The sequence below is a fragment of the Lactuca saligna genome, chromosome 5, assembly GCF_052625555.1.
Source record: "Lactuca saligna cultivar CGN05327 chromosome 5, ASM5262555v1, whole genome shotgun sequence".
In the NCBI taxonomy this organism is placed as follows: domain Eukaryota; kingdom Viridiplantae; phylum Streptophyta; class Magnoliopsida; order Asterales; family Asteraceae; genus Lactuca; species Lactuca saligna.
The window spans coordinates 276,653,870-276,681,130 of NC_136421.1; the positions used below are offsets into that span (position 1 = coordinate 276,653,870).

Sequence of the window (27,261 nt, forward strand, 5' to 3'; positions counted from 1 at the left end):
CTCGTGAAAGACTCCTCTTCGAGTTACAAAGACAACATTTTCACTAGGTCTGTAGAACAAGTATCCAAAGGAATTTTGTGGGTAACCCATGAAAATACACCTCTCAACTCTAGGTTAGAGCTTGTCATGAGTCTCTCGTCTTACGAGAGCATCACAACCCCAGACCTTGATATGTGCGAGCGAAGCTACTTTCCCTTTCCACATCTCATGAGGTGTTTTAGCAACCTTCTTAGTGGGAACAAGATTTAGGATACCCTAGAAAGATATTGGAAGAGAAGCTCAACTCATCATGGAACAAACCATATCAAGTAAGGTTCGATTCCATCTCTCAACCACACCATTAAGTTGTGGTGTTCTGAGAGGAGTCATTGGTGAAACAATTCCACATTCCTTGAGATAATCGTGGAACTCAATACTAATATAATCTCCATCTCTGCCAGATCGAAGCATCTTTATCTTCCTGTCCAATTGATTATCGACCTTGTGATTAAACTATTTGAACTTTTCAAAAGTTTTTGGTATATGTTTAATGAAACAGATATATTAATATTTGTTATAATCATCTGTAAATGTCACATAATATCGATTTGCATCTCTTGTAGCAGATATGAAGGGCCCACATACATCAATATGGATGAGGTCCAACAATCCTTCACATCTTTCACATGTTCCAGTGAAAGGTGATTTGCTCATCTTGACCAAAAGACAGAAATTGCATTCATCATCTAACCTAATTTCAAATGATTCCAACACTCCATCCTTTTGGAGTTGGGCGATGTGTTTCTTGTTGATGTACCCAATACGACAATGTCACAACCATTCTTTGTCTACACCATTAGATGAATTAATATGGAATACAATATTGCCTAAGTTATCAACACATGTCACATATTCATACACACCATTAAAAGGTAAAGCTTCAAACATAAAAAGCACCATTTTTATAAACCATAATCGAACCATTTTCATTATCAAATGAATATCTAAAACCTTTTCTAAACAATGCATGAAATGAAATAGTGTTTCGTGTCATTTCATATGAATAACAACAATTAATCAAATATATCCTAACATCACTATCTAGCACAAGCTCGTACGTCCCAATCTTGGTAACAGGTGAAGTTCACATATTACCCATGACTAGGTTGAGCTTTCCATGCTCCACTTCCTCACTTTCTTTTAGAACCTGCAAATTTGAGAATGTGAAAACCACATCCCATATCAAGGAGCCAAGAATGAGAAAGTTGTGTGATATTGATAAGAATAGTGTATGTATCTGATAGGGAGCTAGATGGCTTGATCTTCCCCTCTTTCAACTCTTGAAGGTACTTTGGGCAGCTTCTTCTCCAATTCCCTTTCTCACCACAATGGAAGCAAGTGACCTCCTTTAGGTTACTAACAGTTGGAACATCAAAGTTTAGCTTTGCCTTGGGCCCACTGCTAGACAATCCAACATGGGCCTTGCCCTTATAATTTGATTGAGAAGAGGCCTTCCTCTTCTTTCCTCTGTTTTGTCTAATGGTCAGGGCACGATCACTTGTAGTAGAAGGGACATGATTTTTCTTCATCCCTGATTCAACAATCTGCAACAAGTTGTGGAGTTGGGTCAATGTCGTCTCCGTGGTGTTCAAATGATAATTCAATATGGAATTATTATAACTAGTTGACAAAGAGTTAAGGTCCATATCAATGGCCAACTCTTGATCAAACGACATATTGAGCTTTTAACACTCCATGTATCTATGCATTCTTTTCACGTCAGCACAAACAGATTCTCATTCCTTCAACTTGCACGCCATAAGAGACTTAACCACTTCAAAGTGTTCTTTCCTATCCTTCTTGTGAAACTTTAGTGGCGTCATCAAAATGTTTGTTAAAAGCAACTATTTCCTTAGGAGTAGCAATGTCTTGATTGATTTCTATAAGAGGGTTTTCGAGAACATATTCGAAGAGTCATCTTCGATTCCTCATCCAGTCCATATAGTGTGGACCAATGAGCATCTCTTTTGATAGAACCGACAAGAGAGCGATGTTTGAGCTTTGGGTGGAGGATTGAGCACCAGTAGCGTCACCGTTTCTAGACACCTAAAATAAGAGAGAGATAGTTTTAGTTGGTTGATATAAAACCTTAATATTTTAACACAATTTTGTAACGAAACAAAAATCCAAGGTAAAAATTGCACTTTTATTATATTCAAAACACTATTGTAACTTTGTTCAAAACATTGAAAAGCATTTTAAATAAAACAATTATCAAAGTCAAATCCCAAAGATCACATATTGCGGGAAACACGGGTGTATGCGCTACGATCGTCCAAAGCTCTTTCATTTGAAAACTGGAGTACCTAAAACAAATCTAAAAACCTAGTGAGCTCCCTAAATACCAAATACCATACATATAATAAACATACAGTGGGCCCCGCCTTGTCATCGGGCTGCGTCCGGCATCGGACCGCAATCAAGCATTAAACCCCGCCCGGCATCGAGCTAAGCTCGACATAAATATAACATATTGATGGGTTTTGATCATTCTAACACTCCTAAGTGTACATGCAACCCTAATAAACCTTGGATCTATGTTTGTCTATAATACATGCAAAATATGATTTCCAAGGTTCATAATCCTATCTAGCATACAAGGGGAACATTTTAACACAAATGATTGTTAGAATAACATACCTTGTTGATGATTTTGATTCCTTGAAACCTTTTGAGCCTATCACCCTAATTGTGATGCCTCAAATGCTTCACACAACACCAAATGCTTTTGGAATGAACTTTGAGAGAAATATCACACTTAGAAATCGGCCAAGCCCTCTTTTCTCACTAGTGTAGCCGATTTTGGTGTATCACATGTCCTTTATATAGTGTGTTGCATTAGGGTTACACCATGTAAACCCTAATGTAACATGACTCTTCATTTCCATGACCCATGGGTTTGTAACTCCCATGGAGCATCCATGGAGCATTCAATGGGTGTTAACCCAACTTGATAATCCATGGAGCCTTTTAGCCTACTATACAAGTTATGGATGATTTACATAATCAACCCATATATTTAATTAGTCATCTTATGATCACTTAATTAGTTCTAAATTAATTCTTGATCAATACTAATTAAATAATATTATTAATATATTAGAACTTATAATATATTAATAAACCATAAGTGTTATTTCTCTCATTTTTTTTAATCCTAATGCATGATGCCATGCAACCCAAATGGAGCATGTCGGGTCGGGTCAAGTACATACCAGAAATAGTTATGGACTTAGACACCTTATCCAATAGTCTTCCACTTGGATAAGTCTAATAACTATACCTACAAGTATGATTTCATGAACCGATCAGCAATCGTAGCTCTTTCAAGGTCTCTCGGAACTAAGAAGATGATGATACACCATTTAAGATAAATGATCATATAATCCTTTGTTCTAGATATCAGTCGGACAAATACATGGAACAATGTCTTACTTATTGTCCAGCAGTTTGTTTCCCAATTTCCGATTTTTTTGACAAAGAACTTAATCGAACACATCAATTTAGTTCCGACCGGGCCCGGTCCATAGGTCAAAACAAGATCATCGAGGGGCCCATATATCGCTTCTAATCCAAGAAGGAACAGATAAACTTCAACTCATATGTTTGTTCTACTACTTGTTGAATCACACACAATAGCACGTTTTATAACATTGAGTTACCAATGCATTTGTGTACAATCAATGCATAACCAACTCATAGGCAACAAGTCATATCTCTAGGTTTGAAGACTTATATGATGTTACCGTCTCACGATCACTCGAGATAAATTCCATGAAGTGATACCAGTGAGTGTGGGTTGAATCCAATGCACAGAACTTATGTGCACTCATGAGTGTTGTAGCCATGTCCAACATCTTAGACCTCTGCAACCAACTCATAATAGTCTTGATTCATACCTACTTCCTACATATGACCGACTGTGGAGAATTTGAATAATATGTATATCAAACATAATTATTCTAGAAGTCAAAATATGCAAAAGAAATATAGTAAACGATTGACAAAAGATAGCAACACTTTATTCATAAATAAACACAACTTTTATTCATCACCAAATGTCAATTTCACTTTACAAATTTCAAAATTATCTAACTACTAAAACTAATATCATCCTTCAGCCCTATGCTCCGAGCATGCTGGAGATGCTTAACCCGATTTAGTCCCTTCTTGAGGGGATCCGTTAGGTTCTCATCTGATGATATCCTCTTTACTACAAGGAGTCCTTCTATACAATGTCTGATGAAATGGTACTTTCTGTCGATGTGTCTGGATCTCCCGTGATCCCTTGGTTCCTTGGCTAAGGCAACAGTACTTTCACTATCGTAGAAAATTTCCATAAGCTCTTTTCTAACTGGTACTACTCCAAGGTTTCCAATGAAGTTCTTCAGCCATATTGCCTCTTTTGTTGCCTCGCTTGCTGCTATATACTCTGATTCACGAGTTGAATCATCCACTGTATCCTGCTTGGAACTCTTCCAAGTAATTGCTCCTCCATTTAAGGTAAAGACCCAGCCCGACTGAGAGCGGAAATTATCCCTATCAGTCTAAAAGCTAACATCACTATACCCTTCAACTCTCAAGTCATCACTCCCACCGAGGGTAAGGACCTAGTTCTTAGTCTTTCGCATGTACTTGAGGATATTCTTTACCGCAGTCCAGTGAGCCTTTCCAAGGTTCCCCTGATATCTGCTAACCATGCTCAAAGCAAAAGCAACATCAGGTCGAGTACAAGTCATAGCATACATGATCGAGCCTACGGCAGAAGCATAAGGTATTCGAATAACTTCTGCTATCTCAGCCTCAGTACTCGGGCTTTGATTCTTACTCAATCTGGCATTACATTAAATTGGTAACTCTCTTTTCTTGGAATCCTGCATGTTGAACCTCTTCAGCACCTTATCCAAGTAGGTACTCTGACTAAGTCCAATTATTCTTTTACTCCGGTCTCTCAAAATCCTTATCCCTAGAATATAGGCAGCTTCTCCTAGGTCCTTCATAGAGAAACACTTCCCAAGCCAAGACTTTACTTCCTGCAGAGTTGGGATATCATTTCCTATGAGTAGTATGTTATCCACATACAGTACAAAAAAGTTAAATATACTCCCACTAGCCTTGACATATACACAAGATTCATCTTCACTCCTCGAGAAGCCAAACTCTTTGACTTTCTCATCGAAGCAAAGATTCCATCTACGAGGTGCTTGTTTTAATCCACAGATGGATTTCTCAAGCTTACACACTCTATTAGGATACTCTGTACTGACAAAACCCTCTGGCTGACTCATATAAACATCTTCAGCCAAAGTTCCATTAAGGAAGGCGGTTTTGACATCCATTTGCTATATTTCATAATCATGAAATGCAGCGATGGCTAACAGTACCCTAATGGACTTAATCTTGGCTACTGGTGAAAAGATCTCGTCATAATCAACTCCCGGAGTTTGAGAAAATCCCTTTGCAACCAGCCGTGCCTTATAAATGTGTACATTACCATCCATGTCGGTCTTCTTCTTGAAGATCCATTTGCACCCGACAGTCGTTCGACCTGGAAAGGAAGAGCATGGAGGGCAAGAGACTATGAGCAAGGAAGGTGTGGGAATCAGAAATCTACCTCAGTTAGCATCATTTGAAGGTATCAAGTCATCACCTTTACTTCATTTTCCCTCTAGACCTCATTTGGTTGAGATTTAGGGTTTTTATGGGTTGATTGAGATGATAATGTGGGATATGAGCTAGATCTGAAATTGTAACTTCAGATCTGGATCCTTCTTGGATTCTAAAGTCATAAAGCTCCGAGCTTGGTCATGTATGAAGCCTCATTGAGTATGAAACCCCATTGTGAGCTTGGATTTGACATTAATAGCCTTTTTAGCCATGCATGCACGTAAATTTTGCAACTTTACGTGAAAAGCATGCCTTAGAAGCTTGGATATGTACTTTGGAGCCACTACATGACTTAAAAGAGTCTGTGTGGCTTAAGGACTAAAGGAACTCGGCGAGTCGCAAGGTTGACTCGGCGAGTCATATGAAGATAGGCATGGACCCGACGAGTTGGATGAACAACTCGGCGAGTCCGATGAAGATTTGTCGTAGACTCGACGAGTTGTATGAACAAATCGGTGAGTATGTTGAGGTTTCCCCAATTTATGTATGCGTGTGTAACCGTCGAGTTGCAAGAAGGAAACTCGACGAGTGGCCTTAGGGTTTCGATCGTAAACCGAAGGAACTCGACGAGTCACTCCAGTGACTCGGCGAGTGGACAAGTACTTCAAGGAACTCGACGAGTTAAGGCCAACATGGACTGTTGACCTTGACTGATGACTTTGACTTTGACGAGGGTTTGATTAGTTGGCTTATGGGGTACCTTGAAAGGTTGGGAACTTATGGGTATGACTATATTATGGTAATAGGTGGTGGAGTTTTTGACAGTGATCCGAGAGTTGGAGTTCATCTACTGAGTCGACATCTGCAAGGTGAGTTATCCTCACTATATCAATAGGGTCTAAGGCACCAAGGTCGGCCCTTTAGTTGTTATTGTTATGGTATGCTACATGTGGTTATGATCTGTTAGATCCGAATCAGGATAGACAGTATGTTATGCTCTTATGATCTGTATGGATTGGTATGTTAGTGACCCGCTAGGTCGGTGCTCTAGTTACGAGAGATTGCTATGATTGATGATCAGTGAGATAGATATGTTTGATATTTGTATATGTTAGTCAAGCGCACATGGTTATTTGCTTGCTGGTTGGGTTGAGGCGGTCTTGCTTTGTGCTGAAGGCCAACACACCCTATGAGCGATCCGGGGAGACTGTAGGCCCACATGGCGGTCCAGTCATGCCAAAGGTTCGGGATAGATTCAGATAGATTGTAGGCCTTGCAGGGCGGTCCAGTCAGGCCGATGGCCCAATATGTATGTTATTGATTATCTGTTACTGATATGGTATTATCAGTGTGGTATTGGTATTTTAGGGGTAGCTCACTAAGCCCTCAGGCTTACAGTTTTCAATTTATTGTTTCAGGTACTTCAGAAGATCATGGTAAGGCGAATGTGTGACCGTGCTGCTCCTCATCCTTATTGGGACACTCTGATGAATAATGATTTGAAAACATTTTGTAAACAAATACTATTTGTTTTTATTATGATTGAAAAAGTTTAAATTTGGCGTAAATTTTTTTGGATGGTACATATTTTTAAGAAAACCCTAGAAAAACTCATCCTATTATCATCTAATGCTTTGAAAAACAATTATGTTATCTTTGTGTAAGATAAAACCATTTTATTTGTTGATCATGTCTAAAATAATGTTTTGTAACCGGCAAACCCTTAAAAGTCGGTAACCAAGCATTTGTGACAAAAGAAAATTCCAACATTTGATCTTATAATGCACGAAAAAAACCATCATGTTGTTTTTTGTACAAAAAAACCATTTTATTTTTTGAATTAATACAGTAAAACCCTTTTATATTCTAATTTTGTACAATAATAAAATTGGTTTCTCCATTTATGTCCGATATTTTTTCTCTCGAGAACTGATCATTGATAAATCTCATTTATCGTTACAGTTGTCATTTGTCCAATATGAGAAGTTTTGGAGAAGGGAAATAAGGTTTGGTTCGTTGATTCTTAATTGTATTGTGTTATGCTTATTTTGTATCTTGTTTTCACTAATGGTGTAAAATTCTTACTAACAACTGAACATTATATCATAGTGTTTTATTATTTATAACTTATACTTCATATATCAAATCAATGATAAATTTACCAATTATCATGATATCAAGGGTTTCCCAGATAATCCCTTTCCTAAACTCTCCCTTCACTCCTCGACCATTTTCTCTCTCTTTTTATGAGTCTTTTTTACTATCATCTCCCTGTTTCATCACTATGAGTTTGATATTACACTTTCATTCCATGAGACACATCTTACGCTGCATACAAGATACTCTTGGTCATGGGCCCCAACTTCATATATCCTTCTCGAAAAGTCTCATCACTTGTTTTGATGTTGGATGAAGGATTGCCCAATGAATCGTCGTTCCACATCTGGGAACTTTATCTTTAGATGACAACCATAACTCTTGTTCATCCGTATGTTATTTGTCACTCTAGTGCCAAAGTTGAATACCATAATATGGTAAATACAAACATCATTTTTTGCAATCTCCTCTTCTAACACCAAGGCCGCCATTTTCATTTTTTGCAATCTCCTCTTCTAACACCATTGCCCTAATACCAAGGCCACCAATTTATATTGTGACAACTTCAATTGTGTATACATGAACTTGATTCTTATACAACATCAAATTAGGAAACACATAAATATTGATGTTAGTTTGCATTACTTATAACATTTAATTCATTTATGGAATCAATGACAATTTTGCCTGTTATCTTTTCTTTTGTCATGTATTCCCAATTAATGTTAATTTAATAAATAATAAAAGGACTTCTCCACACATGCATATTTCTATCTATCCTTCAACGAGTGTTGCTTGGATTCTTCTCATCAGGTAACATTAGATGTCATTGACTCACTTTGGTAGCTAAAAATTCCAATGTTGATAATTCTAGTATCTAGGCTATGCACATTTTCTCTCAGCATGAACTCATAAAGAGAAACATGCATGGCATAAAATGTAAGATAATTAAATATTGTACAAAATCATAACATAAAAAGGTTTTATCATACAAAATCATAAAACAAAATGGTTTTATTACATTAAAGAATAACAAAGTGGTTTTATGCACACAAGAAGATAATAGGTTGGTTTCTTCTCAAGTCATAAATGCTAGGTAACCGGCTTTCAAAGGTTTACCGGTTATGAAACATTATTTTAGACATAATCAACAAATAAAATGGTTTTATTGAACACAAAAATAACATAATGGTTATTTTGAGGAATGGAAGTGGAAGATAATAGATATGGTTTTTGTATGGTCTTCCTACATTTTCCGCATTTTATCTTGTGATTTTGCCTAAATTAATGTTTCATGAGCATTTTATGTTATGTTAAAAAAATTGAGAGCCTCCCCTACAAGGTCATTGTACATTGCTACATTCTAGTTTTAATGAAAGCAAATTGCTATAAAACAGCCACAAAGCTTTATTGGACAAAAAAATATAACAAAATAGTTACTTTGAGGAGATACTAGGTTGGGTTTTTTGAAGTTTTCCATTTCAAATATATTGATATTAAAAATGTAAATGATATAAACTAAAATTGTCGGGTAATAAATAAGCTTGATGAAAAAATTGCTGTAGACTGTACTGGAGATGTACTTTAATTGAGGTTTTTATCAAATTATCCCCATGGGCTATAACTAATAGTCTAATACTCGAAGAAAAGCCTTTTTAGACGCATACAAATCTACATAAATTATATAAATATCATTGTTTAATCATTTTAACATATCATCAACAAACCAAATAATATGTGGAGTGCAGCAAAACTTTTAATCCAGAAAGTTTCCAACACAGATGATGAGAAATTCTAGATAATCATACCAAGAAACAGTCATATAATGAAAACCAAAAATATCAAGTCAAAACTACAAAAAAAAAAAAAAAAAGGTTTACATAAACATAAAACATAAATCTCCAAAAAAAAATAATCAAAAACATACCATGATAAAGATCTCCCAAAATCTCCAAACTTGTGATGAGTTTTTGCATCAAATCTACCTCACTGTAACAATATCATCAATCTTCAAAATCATCCGAACACATTCAGTAGCTAAAGTGATAGCACTTGTGCTCACAAGCAATGGCTGCACCACATTCTCCTCCAAAATATTTGTAATTTGCCCCTTCCTCACATTGATTCCAGCATTGATTTCACCCTGTGCATGTCTGTTCCGAAGCTCTGTAACAATGGTGATTGGATTCAACCCTGCATTTTCAGCCAAAGTGTAGGGAACAACTTCAAGAGCCTCAGCAAAAGATCTCACACAATAACTCTCCATACCCTGCAACACCTTTGACCATGCACCCAACTGCCTAGACAGCTCAATTTCAGGGGCCCCACCACCTGCAATTAGAAACTTTTTGTTCACTAGACACCTCACCACGCATAAAGCATCATGCAAGCTTCTTTCTGCTTCATCAAGAACAAGCTGATTGGATCCACGAACAAGAACAGTTGTTGTTCTACCCATGTCTTTGATTCCAGTTATCTTAACAATCTTTCCATCTCCAAGAGAAGCTTCTTCTACCATATCAGCATACCCAAGTTTTTCAGCACGGAAATGTTCAATGTTTGCAATTGGTAAGCAGTTTAGTGTCTTGGTGATGAACTCAATATCATCACGTTCAACATCCTTGATCACCAAAATCTTGGCTTTGGCAAGGTAATGGAGAGACAAATCTGTAACTGCATCTCTTAAAATGCTTTTCTGGATCAACAACACGTTGCAACCAGCGGATTTGATCTTTTTAATCATGCTTAGAATGTAATTCCTCTCTTCCTTCAAGATTCTATCCATTTGGGTGTAATCTGATACTACAATGGATTGTTCAATGTCGGTTTTGGGAGGAGAGATCTGGAACTGAATGACAGCGATTTTGGCATTCTCAACACGAGTAGGACCACCAGCAGCGTGGCTAACCTTTTTGTCGAATACTAGACCCTTGACAAGTTCTGTGTCATCAACAGTGCCACCGAGTTTCTTCACGATTTTCACATCCCTAAGATCAACTAAATCGGGTTTTGCAGGATCCACAACAGATAAAACAGAATCTACGGCTAAAGGGGCTAGAAGTGTAGAGTACTGTGAAACTACCTTGCTGTTAAGGGAAGTAGATGCCGATTTAACGAGAGATTCGCGATCGGAGAGCTCAACAGGAACTGCCATGGCGGTTAGAACGTCGACCGCTTTCATGGAGGCTTTGTGGAGAGAATCAGATATAACAGTGGGGTGAATACCGGAATGAAGAAGTTGTTGACACTGTTTCAAGAGTGCACCAGCGATAACGACGACGGTAGTGGTTCCATCACCAGCGACAACGTCTTGCGACTTTGATAGTTCGACGAGCATCTTGGCGGCGGGCTGTAGCACTTCCATTTTGTTGAGGATGGTGGCGCCGTCGTTAGTGATAATGACTTCTCCAGAGGCTGTTGAAATCATCTTGTCCATTCCCTTGGGACCGAGACTGGTACGGACGGCGTCTGCGACGGAGCGTGCCGATTTGATGTTCGCCATACGGATATCGTCCTTCCGTTTGTTGTCGACATAGCTCTCTGTCTTGGATGCGCGTGGTGCTTGAGCTGCCATGGTTGCCATTGCTTTCGTAAGATGGGAATATGTTCAATTTAAGTGTTGAAAGTTTTAAAATTCCAGATCGTAGATTTGAGGCTTTCGTGTGACAGAAACCCTAGTTTGGCTGGAAATGGGGGAAGACTGAAGAGAAACCCTAGCAGTGAGAGGAGCGTAAATTAGCAAATAGAAATGTTCCACCTAAAAGTCCGAAATCTAAACATGATTCATTTTACAATTAAGCAGCTGATTATCATTTTTTTACATTTTGGATTCCAAACTTTTATTTATTTTTATTGGTAAATTATGTAAAAGTTATTTACTACTTTGTTATTTTTTAGTTGAATAAATATTTTTATTTAATTATAAATATTGTACATTATTTAATAAGTAATTTGTTGATGTAACTCCTGAAGTCGAGTATCAATTTAAAAGAGCAGAAAGTTAACAAATGAATAACTACTTAAATAAACGAATACAAAAACTATTAATGATTCCAATGTCGCCTAATCATCTTATTTTAATGTAGCTAGATTTATGCTAATGTAAAAATGATTAATTATGATGTAATACAAGTAGGGGCGTAGCTAATATAAGACAATAGTAGGTCTTATCCACAAAAATTTAAGGTTGCATATTGTATGTATAATATCTATTTTTGTTAAATAAAAGAAGTTAGGATTAAAGAATTTTGTCATCATATTTTGTATATTATTTGGTATATTCTAAAACAAAATCCTGACTACGTCCCTAAATACAAATTTCATGGTTATAATGTTATAATGTATGTTTATAAGATGAATTTGATGTTGAACATGACAAATTACAAGGATCAAAGCCTTTGCAATGATCCTATCGATCAATGTATAAAGAACAACTTGACATAAGAGAATATCCTTAAGTTGTAGGTTTATGGAAACATCCTTCTACATAAGCTTGTAGAAAACTTTTGTTAGCTTTTAGTCTTTCTCGAATATTCTAGTCCTTCATGTCTTTCTACAAATAAGGTCCTTTGGGTTTTACATAAGGTTAAAGGGCCTGTATAGAAGCTTTTAGTCTTTAATGAATCTTCTAGTCCTTTAGGTATTTTACAAATAAGGTCCTTTAGGTTTTATGTACCACACAATCAGCTCTTCAAGAATTGTATGTAAGATCTAAATAATATAAACATTGAGGGGTTTTATGTGCGACACACAAACCTTTGTTGAAAGAAACACATATAATAATTAACGACAGCGCCACCATCCTCAACCGAAAAACCGAGAGTGACCACATACTTTAATGTTTCAGTCAACAATTGCAAATACTTTAATAGATAATTTTGTTCTATTGTTAGGTACTACGTAATTTTGTCATCAAATTTTAATGATCTGTAACAATAATTAAATGTGAATACACGGGGAAAACATACGATTGAAGTAAAAGAAGAAGCGAAGTCTAACATGTGTTGAAGAATCAGAAAACATCAATCAATCATTAGTAGACAGAGATCAACGGTGACATGTTTTGTAACAACGTAAATTTTCAAAACAATTTTTCATTTTTAAAACATAACATATCTCATGAAGTAATCTCAAAACATCAAATGTATTAAAAGTTATCTCAGTAGAAACATATCGTAAAATCTCAAACACAATTGCATAATACTCTATCAGTGTGTACAAATCATGTTGGCGTCTTCCCTCGATCCTCGTTGGTACCTGAAACACATATCACATAACACGATAAGCATAAATGCTTAGTAAGTTCTCCAAAATATCGCATACAACACATAAGCCATTAGAGGCTATAACTCGGTAAGACCCTCCGGTCAATGTGTCTCAACGGGACCCTCCAGTCCCGTAGCTCGTTGGATCCTCTGGTCCGGTCTAAATTGTTGGACCCTCCGGTCCGATCTGGTTAAGGACCCTCTGACCTCGTGTGACATCCCCAAAATCACGGCCAGAAAAGAGCGATTTTGTTTATGCTTTGTTTAAAAATCAGAGTAACATTTTAAATAAAAGTGTTGTGGAATTTGTTCACAGAAAAACATGATAATCGCGTTATCAAAGCATTTCTAAAGAAATATATTTTTATTCACTTTTAAAACATTTGGGATGTCATCGTCAATATGTAACACTCTAAAAATTTCAAACAATTTAAACTTTTCAAAAACAACCCGGTTTCATAAAGTTATTACAAAAAGGTTTTCAATACAATTATTATAAGAGTCTTCCCATAACCACATCATAAAACATAATCATGAGGAGCGGTACAATCACGCATTTGTCTGGCCACAGTCTCCTGAAGAACCTTAAAAACATTAAACCACAACTGTAAGCCCGAAAGCTTAGTGAGATACCCCCAAAATACCAACCACATATAACATACACGCACAACATGCCATATCATAACAGAACACAGAACAACCATGCACTTCGGGTCTACTGTGTGACTGGTCCGCCGCACCGGCCTTCAGTCCACCTGGTCCACCCTCCGAGTCTAGCCATATACATCGAGTCTACAGTGTGATTGGTCCGCCCGCACCGGGCCTTCAATCCACCTGGTCCACTCTCTGAGTCTACAGTATGACTGGTCCGCCCACATTGGGCCTTCAGTCGGCTCGATCCACTCTCCGAGCCTCGGCACGTCTGGTCCGCCCTCTTGGGGTCTACAGCCTATCCGGACCGCTCGCTGGGCCTTCAGGATAACCGGTCCCCCTGGGTATGTTGGCCTACAGCACAAAGTAGGATCCGCCTCAACCCAACCCCAGTCCAACAACCATGTGCACATAAACATTCAATCATATAACAATTCACATCCAATCAAACCGATCTAGTAGATCACATAGCATAACATCATCCTAACCAGGATACCGACCTTAACCCGGTCTCTAACATATACCATCCTAACTACCAGGATGCAAACATAGCAAAACAATAACATAACAACGATACCTGGATCACAATCCGATAAAGGGTCAGCCTTGGTGTCGTAGACCCTGTCGATATAGTGAGGATAACTCACCTCGTAACTACCGAAACTCTGAACTGAAAAGCAGACTCCCGAATCACCGACTCACCGAAAATCCTGAACTAGCCAACATAGCAGAAATAATCATTAGATCAATCATATATCCTTCCAAGGGTAAATTGACCAATTGCCCTTAACTCAATCTAGTCCATGACTAAGGCCCACAACACTTTTCAAGTCCATCACCCTTTTATTGGGCCAAGGCCCAAAGTCAAATTCTCATACAAAGCCCAATTTACTAAATTAGGCCCACCTTTACAAACGGGCCTAGATCCAAGGTCCATAATAATAATTGGGCCCAAAATACTCCATCTACACTATTCAGTCAAGGCCCAAGCTTATTAGTCCATAAACAGCCCAAACAAATAAGGCCCAAAATTGAAAACCCAACAGAGGGAGTACATTGGGCATACCCTCCTTGGTACGTTGGGCGTACAACGATGCTTCGCGAATTGGGATCAGGACACAGACCCACTACGTTGGGCGTACTCCCCTGTTACGCGGGGCATAACTCCGTTGAACTATATCTTCTCATAAGCTCTTAATGGCTTAAGCTCTTAAGCCCAAACTTCATATCTATAGACCAAATATGCCTAGGGTCCATAAAGTCTCAAACTTTATTACTTGGGACGTCCATAAAGCTCTTAATCCAAGGTGTTAATCCATTAAGACCTATCTATATCACATATGAGACAACCAAAGCCCTTGGGACCTCATTTTTCTTACTTAAGACCTCTTCTAAGGTCTAAAAGGACAACTAATCTTAGCTAACTCGAATCATGCATCAAGATGAGGTTTTTGGGATAAGAATGGTGTCAAAACTTCATAACACATAGATCTACACAATATGATTATCAAGCTAGAGACTTTTTACCTCAAAAGGGCTCTAGAAGATGATACCTTTCCAGATCTACAAGCTCCAGCCACCCCACTCCTTCTTTGACAACTTCCTCTTTCTTCTTCTTGGCTCTCCTTAGCTAAAACAAGCTTTCCAAGGTCAAACACACCCAACAATAGAGGTGAAACGGTTATCTAGGGCTTCTGAGGATGAGAGAGTGTTTTGTGGAGGCTAGGGTGAGAGTCATTATGTTCCTTATATAGAGGTTGGCCTTAAATTTAGGGTTTTGGAAGATAGACGTACGCTGGGCGTACATCCAGTATGATGGGCGTACGTCGAGAGACCCCCTTATTCCTTTCCTGCATTACGTTGGGCGTACGTCCAGCTTACGCTGGGCGTACCTAGCCAAAATCATACATGCATGCTTGGCATGCATCAAACTCCTTTGCTAAACTTCCCCCTTAGGGACCCTTGCTGCCCATATCTTTAATTTACAACATTTCCTCCATCAAAAGTCCAATCTCGTCAATTCTTTATCCACATTAAGGACCGAAATGCCCTTACTCTTGATCTCGGGAACCCATAAATAGATATTTCAAGAACGGGGCGTTACGCAATACAGGAACATAAGCATAAACGGAACTTACATTTATTTACACTAGTGATCAACATCTCTTTAATCTCTCAGTGTAATGTCACTTCATATCGACACTTGTGGTATAAATAAACTAAGTGGGTCAGGTTGGGAAAGCTGGTGAGTACATAGGGTTTTCAACCCACAATAATATAATTATTATGTTTAATCATCAAACAGTTAACCCAATTACCCATCCCCATTATCTTGTTTATTCTTAAGGATCTACCCTAAGAATCAACTATTTCTTATTCATTCATTCCTAAGGAGTATCCTAAGGAATAGGTGCGAATTCCATCGTTGTAAATGACACATATGTCAAGCACAACTGCTAGTTCTGTCACTTAGGCGCGGCTGCCAAAATCGTGACATTCTCTATGGGGCGCATCTGTCGGAATAGTCCTTTTAGGCGCATCTGTCGGGATCATGAGGTTCTCTATTAAGCGCTTTTGCTGGTAGAGTCCTTTAGGCGTATCTACCAGGGTTTTATTGACAATATCATTTTCGAGAGTCCACTCGCAATACATATCAATGGGTTTTTAGAGTACATCTAGTGAATACACAGTTCAAAACATCTACAGGTTGCGAGCCTGCTAGTGTCCACTAGACTGTCTAGAATAGTCTGTGGTTGTCATTCATACTCTGCTGGATGACGGGGCCATCACTTGGGTAAAAGGATTCTCTCATGGTTCACCTCTCACCCTTACCTCATGGTCTATATCACATTTTCATCATTTTATTTTTTTGTCACACATAAACTATTTCATCTACCCATGTTTTACCCATCACATTTTGTAGATATAAAATACATATACTATTTAAATCATTTAAAACGTGTATAAAATCGTTCATCCAACATAGATAGCAAGTATACAGATAATATGCACACACAGCACGTATAAAATACTTCATATCTATGTGTAAGTTGAAAGTAACTATGCACTCACAACACGTAATATATATTAAATATTTCATATCTATGTGTAAGATGAAAGTAACTATGCACTCACCTGATTAGGTGGTGACTCGTCACTCGGACAGCACTTCGTTACTCTTAAAACGATTTCCTCGACAAAACCTAATATCAATATGACTAGGGTTTAGTATGACGTTAAGCACGACTAATTAATAGTCCAGCTATTATTACTATTATATAAGCATTAAATAACACTCAATATAACTCATAATAATAGCCCAAATAATCATTTTAAGGTCCTAATAATGCTACTATAATTAATTAGAAGTTATATTAAAAATAGCGTAGGCGTAGCTCACTTACAACGGGTTTTTCACAAAAAATTGGGCTTCGCTGGAGCAGCGTTCCCGAGCCTAAAGGCTCTTTTCTCGGGACTCCGAGAGCCTCGGGGCTTCCTTCGGGTGCTAGGGGTTTTACCTAGGCTTTTAGGGGGGTTAGGGGCTTTAGAGAGAGAAACTAGAGAGAGAAAGAAGTGTTTGGAAGGTGTGAGAAATGGAGAAACCCGACACTCTTATTTATAGTGTGAATTCCTGACGGACTCACTGAATCAGTTCACTGACTCGCCGAGTCAGTGCCACGTGTCATCATTTGATGGCTTTTCTTGGGGAGAAAGCCTTGGCCCATGTTAAGCCACGTCACCCCTTTTGCAGCAAACACCCTGCCGACTTCTAAACCCCGTAACTTTCGCATACAAGCTCCGTTTTTGACGTTCTTTTTTTCCACGCGTAGGTAAAATCAAGATCTACAACTTTCATTTAGACTCTGTTGGCTAATTCTCAACCAATCTTAAATTTAACAGTAGGAGGCGTTTAGACTGTTAAATGACCGCGAAGAATTCGTAACTCCTTCATACGGACTCCGTTTTCGTCTATCTTTTTACCTTTGAGTTCCTATTAATGAGATCTTCAACTCTAATTTAGGTTGTGTAAGCCAAAAACTGCTCGAACTAAAATCCTAGTTTCGGGTCGTGCACTGCTAAGCCGAATCTTAGAAAAATCATAACTTCCTCATACGAAGTCAGATTTGGGCGTTCTTTTTATCGAAACTCTTAGTTTAACATATTTTACGACTTTCATTTAGATTGCTAAGGTTAAATCTCGCTCTATCATAAATTCACTATTTACGCTTCCCGGTGTCGTGCCGGTTTTGCCGTAAAACTTCGATGGGCCATAACTTCTTCGTTATAACTCGGATTTCGGAATTCTTTATATGTACTGAAACCTTGTGACATATTCCACAACTTGGTTAAGATTATTTATTCTAAATAATATTTTGTCAAAAAGTCGTTTTCGACCCCTATTGCCTCTAAATTGACTAGCCCGGATCTGCGAGCGTTACACCTCGTAAGTCGTTGGACCCTAAAATCCGGTCTAATATCACATACCATACATAAATCACATAACACATCATCTCAAGAAAGCACATAACATGTAAGACCCTTTGGTATGCACATAGATACCACTCTAGGTAATATATAGTGAGAAGACTCACCTCGTAAGATGTCTAGAAAACCCTCGTGCTTGAATCCACGCTCTAGCCTCCGCCTATCAAAATGATAACATCTCTAATCAATATAATCATTACATCCTCCTCTCTAAGAATTGGAAGAAGACTATTCTACCCCTTCTGACCTCTCTCTAAATCAGTTTGACCAACCCTAAGGTCAACTGAAGTCAAATCAGTTAACAATCCAACTTTGACTAGACTTGTCGAGTGCACTCGAGTGACTCGATGAGTCCACGTATGTCCTCCAAATTCTCCTAAGGCCTTACTCAACTCGACGAGTTAACCTTTCACTCGACGGGTTACCACTAATCACGAATTGCAGGGCAACCCGATCCGACTCGTCGAGTCCTCTTATGGAGTCGGAGAGTTTGCTCCATGGAAACACTCATTTGACCTTCTGAGGTCATATCTAATTCTCTAACCTATAGATCTGATCTTCTAACACCCAAAAGTCACGTAAAGGTTCAATCTTCATGTCCATGCACCACACATCAAGCTCCATTTGATGAAATAACTCTTAAAATGACAACCTAGATTCAAAACTCCAATGGGGCTGCATAAAGTTGGATGATTGGGACTCCCTGGACCTAGAAGCGGGTCCAGATCTATAACACAAACTTGTAAGAGGGGTTTGAGTCATCCAAAACCCCAAAAATGAAATGATTTGAGCCCTAACCCCAAAAATGGAATCTACACAATAGGGAAGACAAGGGTTCAATTTGGTACCTCAGAATGAAGCTCTTTGCTTGATCAACTTAGAACCACAACCTCCTATGGTCCTTCTTGCTGGATCTCTTCTCCTCTCTTGCAAAATCACACCAAAAAGCTTAAGATGGCTCTTCCTCTCACTCTACACACTCAAACTCGTTAGGGTTCTCTCTTCTGGGAAGGTAGCTGCAACTGAAGGCCATAAGTGCCTTTAAATAGGGCTCAAGCCCAAATATTTAGGGTTTCTGTCAACAACGCGGACTCGTCGAGTCGACTCACCGACTCGTCGAGTCCATTCATTAATCCGAGTTATCAGTCGCGATCCTACTCGACGAGTTTAGGCGTCAACTCGTTGAATCCCCCTTCTTAACTCAAAAGTAGCACTTAAATTATGATACTTGGAAATCTGGATGTTACAATTCTCCCCCACTATAATCAGACTTCACCCTCGAAGTCTCACTCAACAAACAACTCCGGATGCTGCTCCCGCATCTCCTTCTCCAGCTCCCAAGTCAACTCGGACCCTCTCCGATGTTGCCACTAGACCTGAACCAGGGGCACCTCTTTGTTCCTCAGAACCTTGATCTTCCGATCCAATATTGCGATCGGCCTCTCAGTGTAATTCAGGCTCGCATCCAACTAAATATCCTCTAGCGGCACTACCGTCGTCTCATCGGCTACACACTTCCTCAACTGGGATATGTGGAAGGTATCATGGATCTGATCCAACTCCTCGGATAGCTCTAAACAATATGCTACCTTGCCTACTCTAGCAATCACCCTGAAAGGACCAATGTATCGGGGCCCCAGTTTGCCCCTCTTCCTGAATCGGATCACTCATTTCCAGGGAGATACCTTTAGGAGTACAAAGTCTCCAACCTGGAACTCGAGCTCGGATCGCCGCCTATCCGCATAACTCTTCTGGCAGCTCTGGGTTGTCAGTAACCTCTGTCTGACCTGTTGTATCTGCTCAGTCGTCTTAAGCACTATCTCAGTGCTACCAATCACTCGTTGCCCTACCTCTCCCCAACATATGGGAGTCCGACACCTCCTCCGATATAAAAGCTCAAAGGGAAGCATACCAATACTCGAATGGTGGTTGTTGTTGTAAGAAAACTCAGTCAATGGTAGGTATGTGTCCCAACATCCCCCGAAGTCCATAACACATGCTCGAAGCATGTCCTCGAGCGTTTGTATTGTTCGTTCACTCTGGCCATCCGTCTGTGAATGGTAAGCAGTACTGAAGTGCAATCTCGTACCCAACTCTTCATGGAACTTCTTCCAGAACTTGGATGTGAAACGTACATCTCGGTCTGACACAATCGAGATCGGCACTCCATGCCACGACACCACCTCTCTAACATATATCTCTGCTAGCCTCTCCGTAGAAGAGCTCTCATTGATAGCAAGGAAGTGAGCGCTTTTCGTCAGCCAATCCACAATCACCCAAATTGCATCAACACCCCTCGAGGTCCTCGGCAATTTGGTGATGAAGTCCATAGAAATTTATTCCCACTTCCACTGGGGAAACTCTAGTGGCTGCAACTTGTCATGCAGACGCTGGTGCTCGGCCTTAACCCGACGACAGGTCAAACACATCTCTACTATCCACACATCATCCCTCTTTATACAGGGCCACCAATAATCTTTCTTCAGGCCCAAATACATCTTAGTGACCCCGGGATGGATCGAGAATCTCGATCTGTGCGCCTCCTCCATCAGTATGCTACGTGCCCCGCCCATAAACGACACCTAAATCCGACCATGAAAGGTCATAAGCCCTCAACTATCGGTAACAAACTCGGATACTTGCCCAATCACCCGCTTTCTCTTGTGGTTCTCCGGTCTCACAGCCTCTGCCCGAGCCTCTCGAATGGTATCCAACACCGGAGTCATTATCGTCATCCTCATACATATATCTCGAATCGGGGCACTCTCCACCCTGCGGCTTAGAGCATCGGCTACCACGTTAGCCTTGCCCGGGTGGTACAAGATATCACAATTGTAATCCTTTACCACATCCAACCATCTCCTCTGGCGCATATTCAGGTTGGGCTGATCAATCAGGTACTTCAAAGTCTTGTAGTCCATGTATATGGTACACCGAACCCCACACAGATAATGTCGCCGTATCTTGAGGGAGAACACCACTGCCCCCAAGTCCAAATCGTGGGTGAGATACCTTGTCTCATGAGGTCTTAGTTGCCTCAATGCATATGTTATCACGTGCCTTCTCTACATAAGCACCGCACACAACCCCGATATAGATACGTCACAATACACCACGAAATCCTTCATTCCCTCTAGAAGGGCTAACACCGGTGTTTCACATTATCTCTAGCGAAGAGTCTCAAACGAGGTGTGCTGCCCGGGACCCCAAGTAAAAGCAACACACTTCCGGGTCAATCTGGTGAGGGGAACGGAAATCTTGGAGAAATCTCTGATAAATCTCCGATAGTATCCGACCAAACCTAGAAAACTCCTGATCTTGGTGGGGGGTTCTCGATACCTCCCAACTCATGACAGCCTCAATCTTGGCCGGATCGACCAATATCCCATTCTGATTAACAAGGTGCCCGAAGAACTGAACCTCTTGTAACAAGAAATCACACTTGGAGAATTTGGCATAAAGCCTCTCCGATCTCAATGCTCCAAGGATCTCTTTCAGATGCTCCTCATGTTGCTCTCTGGAACTTGAATACACTAGAATGTCGTTGATGAATACAATCACTGATCGATCCAACATCGGTTTGCACACTCGGTTCATGAGATCCATGAACGTTGTTGGTGCATTGGTGAGCCCAAAAGGCATCACCACGAACTCGTAATGCCCATAACGATTCCTAAACGCCGTCGTCAGGATATCCTCATCACGCACCCTCATATGATGATATACAGACCTCAAGTCTATCTTGGAGAACCAAGATGCACCCTGCAACTGGTCGAACAAATCGTCGATCCTCGGTAGTGGATAACGGTTCTTAACCATCAACTTGTTCAACTCTCGGTAATCAATGCACATCTGGTCCTTCTAGCTGGAGCTCTTCTCCTCTCTTGCAAAATCACACCAAAAAGCTTAATATGGCTCTTCCTCTCACTCTACACACTCAAACTCGTTAGGGTTCTCTCTTAGGGAAGGTAGCTACAACTGAAGGCCATAAGTGCATTTAAATAGGGCTCAGGCCCAAATATTTAGTGTTTCTGTCAACAACGCGAACTCGTCGAGTCGACTCACCGACTCTTCGAGTCCATTCATTAATTCGAGTCATCAGTCACGATCCTACTCGATGAGTTTAGGCGTTAACTCGTCGAGTCCCTCTTCTTAACTCAAAAGTAGCACTTAAATTATGATACATGGAAATCCGGATGTTACATGTTTGGGTGTCAATTGGGGTTTTTGTGGATGATGTGGTTGGTGTTTTATATTCGGGAAATCGGGATGGTAAATAATCATCAACCGAAACAAATTGGATTGGGGAATTGTATGTCGGCGAAATTAAGGTTTTTAGTGTGAATGATGTAGTTGGTATCATTGTTGGGGAGGAATTCGAATTTGCTCTTAGGTGGGAAGGGGAGTCGCTGATTCGGTAGGGATGTCTGTGGAGAATGCAAGACGTTATACTTACAGGCAAGGTTCGAAGACGACTTTTGTAGTACGTTATGTCATTACTAAGGTAGAATACATGGTGTGAAACGAAACCTATAGATTTGATTTTCAAGGTACGAGAAAAAAAGGTTATATATATATATATATATATATATATATATATATATATATATATATATATATATATATATATATATATATATATATATATATATATATATATATATATATATATATATATATGAAAAAGTTCAATAGAGAACCATTATTAACCAATGAACCAAGGAACCAATACAAAGCGTCGAAATTTAAAGCGATCAACGGCGAAAGGAATGGTTGTAGACTTTTACAATGGACGCACATGCACCGGATTATGACAAAACTCACTTCCTTTTTTTCGTTTAAAATTTTTTTAGACCATGTTTTTTATCGAAAAAAACCAAGAATACCATTGTTCACGATTTTTCGTCATCTTTCCAAAGAGATCTATGATGATATACCAAAAAAATGAAAAGAAAAATTATCGAAAAAAACTGACTTCATTTTCTTTGTTGAAAAGTTAAGGTCTATTTTTTTATAAAAAAAATTAATAAATATATCAAAATTCATGTTTTTTTGTACTTTTTAAACATAGATTCATATACATGTAAATAAAACGTTATTTCAGTTCAGATTCACATTGTGAACCTGTTCAGATTCATATTGTGAACCTTCTCAGATTCACAGTGTGTATAATAGTAAGTAAGATTCAGAGTATGAATTTGAAATGATCGAGCTTTTTCACATTGTGAATGTTGAAAATTGAAATATTTACAATTTAGTTTCATTGTGTGAGAATCTACACCGATCGAGGTTTTTTTTTTAACCTTCTCAAATTCACAGTGTGCATAATAGTAAGTCAGATTCACAATGTGAATCTGAACTTGTGATGTGTCCTAGTTTGCCGCAATTGTTACACTTAATTTCCTCACAGTTTCCTAGATTATGAAGTCCACAAATATTGTACAAAGGGAGTCTTCCGAAGTATCCCCTTAGTGGAGTGGGTGTTCTTTATCGAGGCTTCATTTCCCCTCGTTCCTTCCACAAATGGTTGACTAGATTCACCCTTGATGGTTCCTTCCCACTTATTTTTGAGTTCTTTGGACTTCTTACTCCGTTTCGAGTTCCGGATTACTGGTTCCTTGAGGTTGAAGGCTAAATGTTTGGCTTCCTATGTTGGGTTGGTATACATACACCTCTCTCATAACACGAGGGGGCTAACTGGTGAAAAGTTAACGGTCAAATTTGGTCAAGGTCAATGCCATGTCGTGGCCTTTTATAGCAACATCGTGGGGTCATAAAGTCAAATTACAACATGCAGGGCATTGCCAAACCGTAGCAATGCCAAAACAATATAGTCGTGATTTTTTGACTTCGTCACGTCGTGACCATTGGAAAATGACACTTCTTTCATTAAGAGCTTAATCCTTTCATATCTAAACTCATAATTCTAGATCTACTCTTTCATACTGACTTAATGGATAAAGTTGGAAGCTTTATCCACTTGGACTCCATTACAAGGTTATATCTAACATTTAATGTCTATTAGGTCCTTAATGAGGTTGTAACTTGAACATGTGCAAAAAACACACCAAACATGGTCCTTTTTCTCAATCAACAGAAGTCCAATGACCTAGGAAGATCACCACACGTTCTAAAGAACATCCAAGAAAAGGACAAATGCACCCAAATATGACCTAAAACTCTAATCTATAAGGAAAGATGTCAATGTATGAACTTTATTCCTCCAACAACGTAGAAAACTAAAGATAATGTTGGATCCAACTTGCTTCTTGTTTCCCTTGCTTCATTGTGAACTTCCTTCTTCCAAGGCTCTACCAAAAATCCAAGAACAAGGCTCAAAATTAACGAAATACACTCTTAAGCATGTATGGAGGCTAGGGTTTCGAGATGGGGAGGTGGAGGCTAAAAAGGATTCCCTAAACCCAAGTTTTATGGGATTAAATATGGCAGAAGCCCTAAAACTTTGTGGGCTTGGGCTGCACCAGCTGCCATGCCGTGGCTATCCATTGTTACGTCGTGGCAGTCTTTAAAACATGTGCATGATCTTTCATGCCATGTTGTGGCCATACATGCTCCACGTTGTGACACCCATTCTTCCCACCAATCCTCCCAGTGATTCTTCCAAGCTCCCAATCAACCTGTACAGGAAACGGGTGTTACACTTTATATCATCTACTAATTGTAACAACTTGTTTAGATTTAGTTTGGTTGTGGTATCACCAATGGATTTTGTGGAACGAAGATTATTATAAGTTTGAAGGGATTTTGAAGAGGTTATTTTCCAATAATCGAATCCTTCTATTTTGGGGAGGATATTTCCAGGAAGTGATATTCTTAGATAAAGAAACAAATTTGATGTGGTTAATCAATTTATTAAGGATATGAACCAATCATGACAAACCTAGATTAATTGATGGACTTACTCTCATCTTCATGACTAAATCAGGTGATGATTTTGATTGGTTCTCATTTGATCTTTTACCTACCTTGATACGTGTAAATACATATAAATATGTGTTTTATACGTAATTTATCAAATAAATATCTATTTTTACAAATTATTTTTTTATACTAACTTTAATACATATAAATATATAATGATATAAATAAATTGACCACGTTGATCAGATATGTCATGTTAGCCCATTTATAAGAAGTCTAAGGGGTTGTTTGATTTAAGCTGACCGGGTCCAGTCGGTGTTGACTGCTGAGTCGGTCAGCAGTCGGATGTTTGATAAATACAAAATAAAGCTTACTCGGTCAGCCCATTACTCTTACATGGTAAGCCAAAAAACTCTCCTGACTGGAAATTAGCTATGCGTTTTCTTTTTTGCCCTTTGCCCTCACTCGCCTCCTTCGCTATTGCTAATAACCTAGACATCAGCTTCTCCCGTCTTCTCCTTCTCCATCGCCAAGACCTGCTGATCGCCTCCCTCCCCATCTTCTCCGACGACGACGCAGCCCCTCTTCTACGGCAATGACGCTGCGACGACTTCTCCGGTGACGACACAGGTAACTGCGTGTTTTTTTTTGCTTTATTTTATCTGAAATCACAACACCCTTCCTGAAATCACAACACCCTTCCTGACCGATGCAATTTCTTCTCCTGCTCCCTAACACAAATTGCCGCTCGTTTTCCTCTTCCTCTTCCTCTTCGTTTTTTTTCCTGAAATCACAAAAGCCTGCATGTTTGCTATCAAATTGATGATTTCATTCTGAAATCAAAGTTTGAAATTACTTCTTTCATTATTCTTGGATTCAATTAGAACGAAGGGTTAGCATGAAATCAATTCATAATGTGTTTTTGTTTATGAAATCTGATTTTATCTATATGAAGGAATGAATATTTGTGTATGAAATGATGTGTGAAATCACAGTCCCTTATATAGTTGTTTTATATAGTTGTTAAATCGAATGAATTGTGTACTGTGTGTATATGTTATGTTTATGTGCATATGTGTGTAACATCAAAATGCTCAAGACAATGATTAGAATTTGTTACATAGGTATATGTGCATTACCAAACTGGTATATGAGATCTTGTCTTCAAGTTATGTACTGTATGTATATGATATCTCCCAAGTCTTGTCTTCAAGTTGTATTATCTTTAGGTTAAACAAAAAAAAATATGTTTTATCTTATTGACATCAAACAAATAGTGTTAGCTATTTGTAAATGTGTGTTATGTGGATGATTAGCTTTTTTTTTTCTTTTTACAATAGACATGACAGATAAAAGAATTAGGGTTAGTTGGAAGTCGGAATTGGTGGACAAAACTTTTTTGGAAGCATGTATACAAGAATTAACAAGTAATGGCCGGGAGGGTAGTGGACTAAAAGCAAGCTCATGGGCTGTGGTGGCGGAGAAATTGAAAACAGATCATAATTTTATTGTCGACAAAAAAACAAATGAAAAACCGATACGACTATTTAAAAGCAAAGTATGCAGTGTGGTTAAAACTTAAAAACAAAACACTAAATATTTATAATCCCGTAACAAATTCTTTTAACATGACTAATGAAGAATGGGAAGCGGAAGCGAAGGTACATATATACAAATTTTTTAAAGTAGATTATTTTTTTACTACTTTATTAATATTTATTAAATTTGTCAAATAGTTGAACAAGTATGTAGATAAGCTGAGAAATGCACCCCTCCCTTGCCCTGAACTTTGTACTCAACTATTTTATGGGGCAACCTCAACCGGTGTTCATAGTTGGGGGCCATCTTCGACGTTACCTCATCCCAATGAAACCTTCAGTACACATGATTTTGAGGATACAAAGATGGATGAGCCAACACCTCATGCAGATACCCCAAGCTCAACAGTACCTTAACCTACTAGTGAGGAATCATCTGGGCGGACAAAAAACAAGGGAGGCAAACGAAATGGTCCTAAAGAAACCACACTTGATGATGAGTTGAAAGAAGTTGGAAAAGATATTATCAAGGCTGCACAAGCATTTACCGAAGCAAATAATCTTGACAAGGAGATGGATGCTTGTATGGGGAAGTTGACAAGCTTGGAGTGGGGAGAATATGATCCGAAATACACCATTGCTCTAATGTTATTTGCTGAAAGTGCTGGTAATAGGAAAATTTGGTTATGCCTTAACTT

At 38.9% G+C, this 27,261-nt stretch overlaps 1 protein-coding gene across 1 annotated transcript; it reads right to left on the minus strand.

The window, feature by feature from the left end:
* Positions 1 to 9,525: 9,525 nt before the first annotated feature.
* On the minus strand, positions 9,526 to 11,500 carry LOC145047943 (TCP-1/cpn60 chaperonin family protein). Its single transcript, XM_078996316.1, has one exon. The coding sequence runs from the start codon at positions 11,324 to 11,326 to the stop codon at positions 9,725 to 9,727; it is 1,602 nt and encodes a 533-aa protein (XP_078852442.1). The 5' UTR covers positions 11,327 to 11,500; the 3' UTR covers positions 9,526 to 9,724.
* Positions 11,501 to 27,261: the final 15,761 nt, after the last annotated feature.

Bases quoted from the DNA above. Each gene is read 5' to 3' on its own strand.
- LOC145047943 (XM_078996316.1), bottom strand. From the start codon at position 11,326: ATGGCAACCATGGCAGCTCAAGCACCACGCGCATCCAAGACAGAGAGC.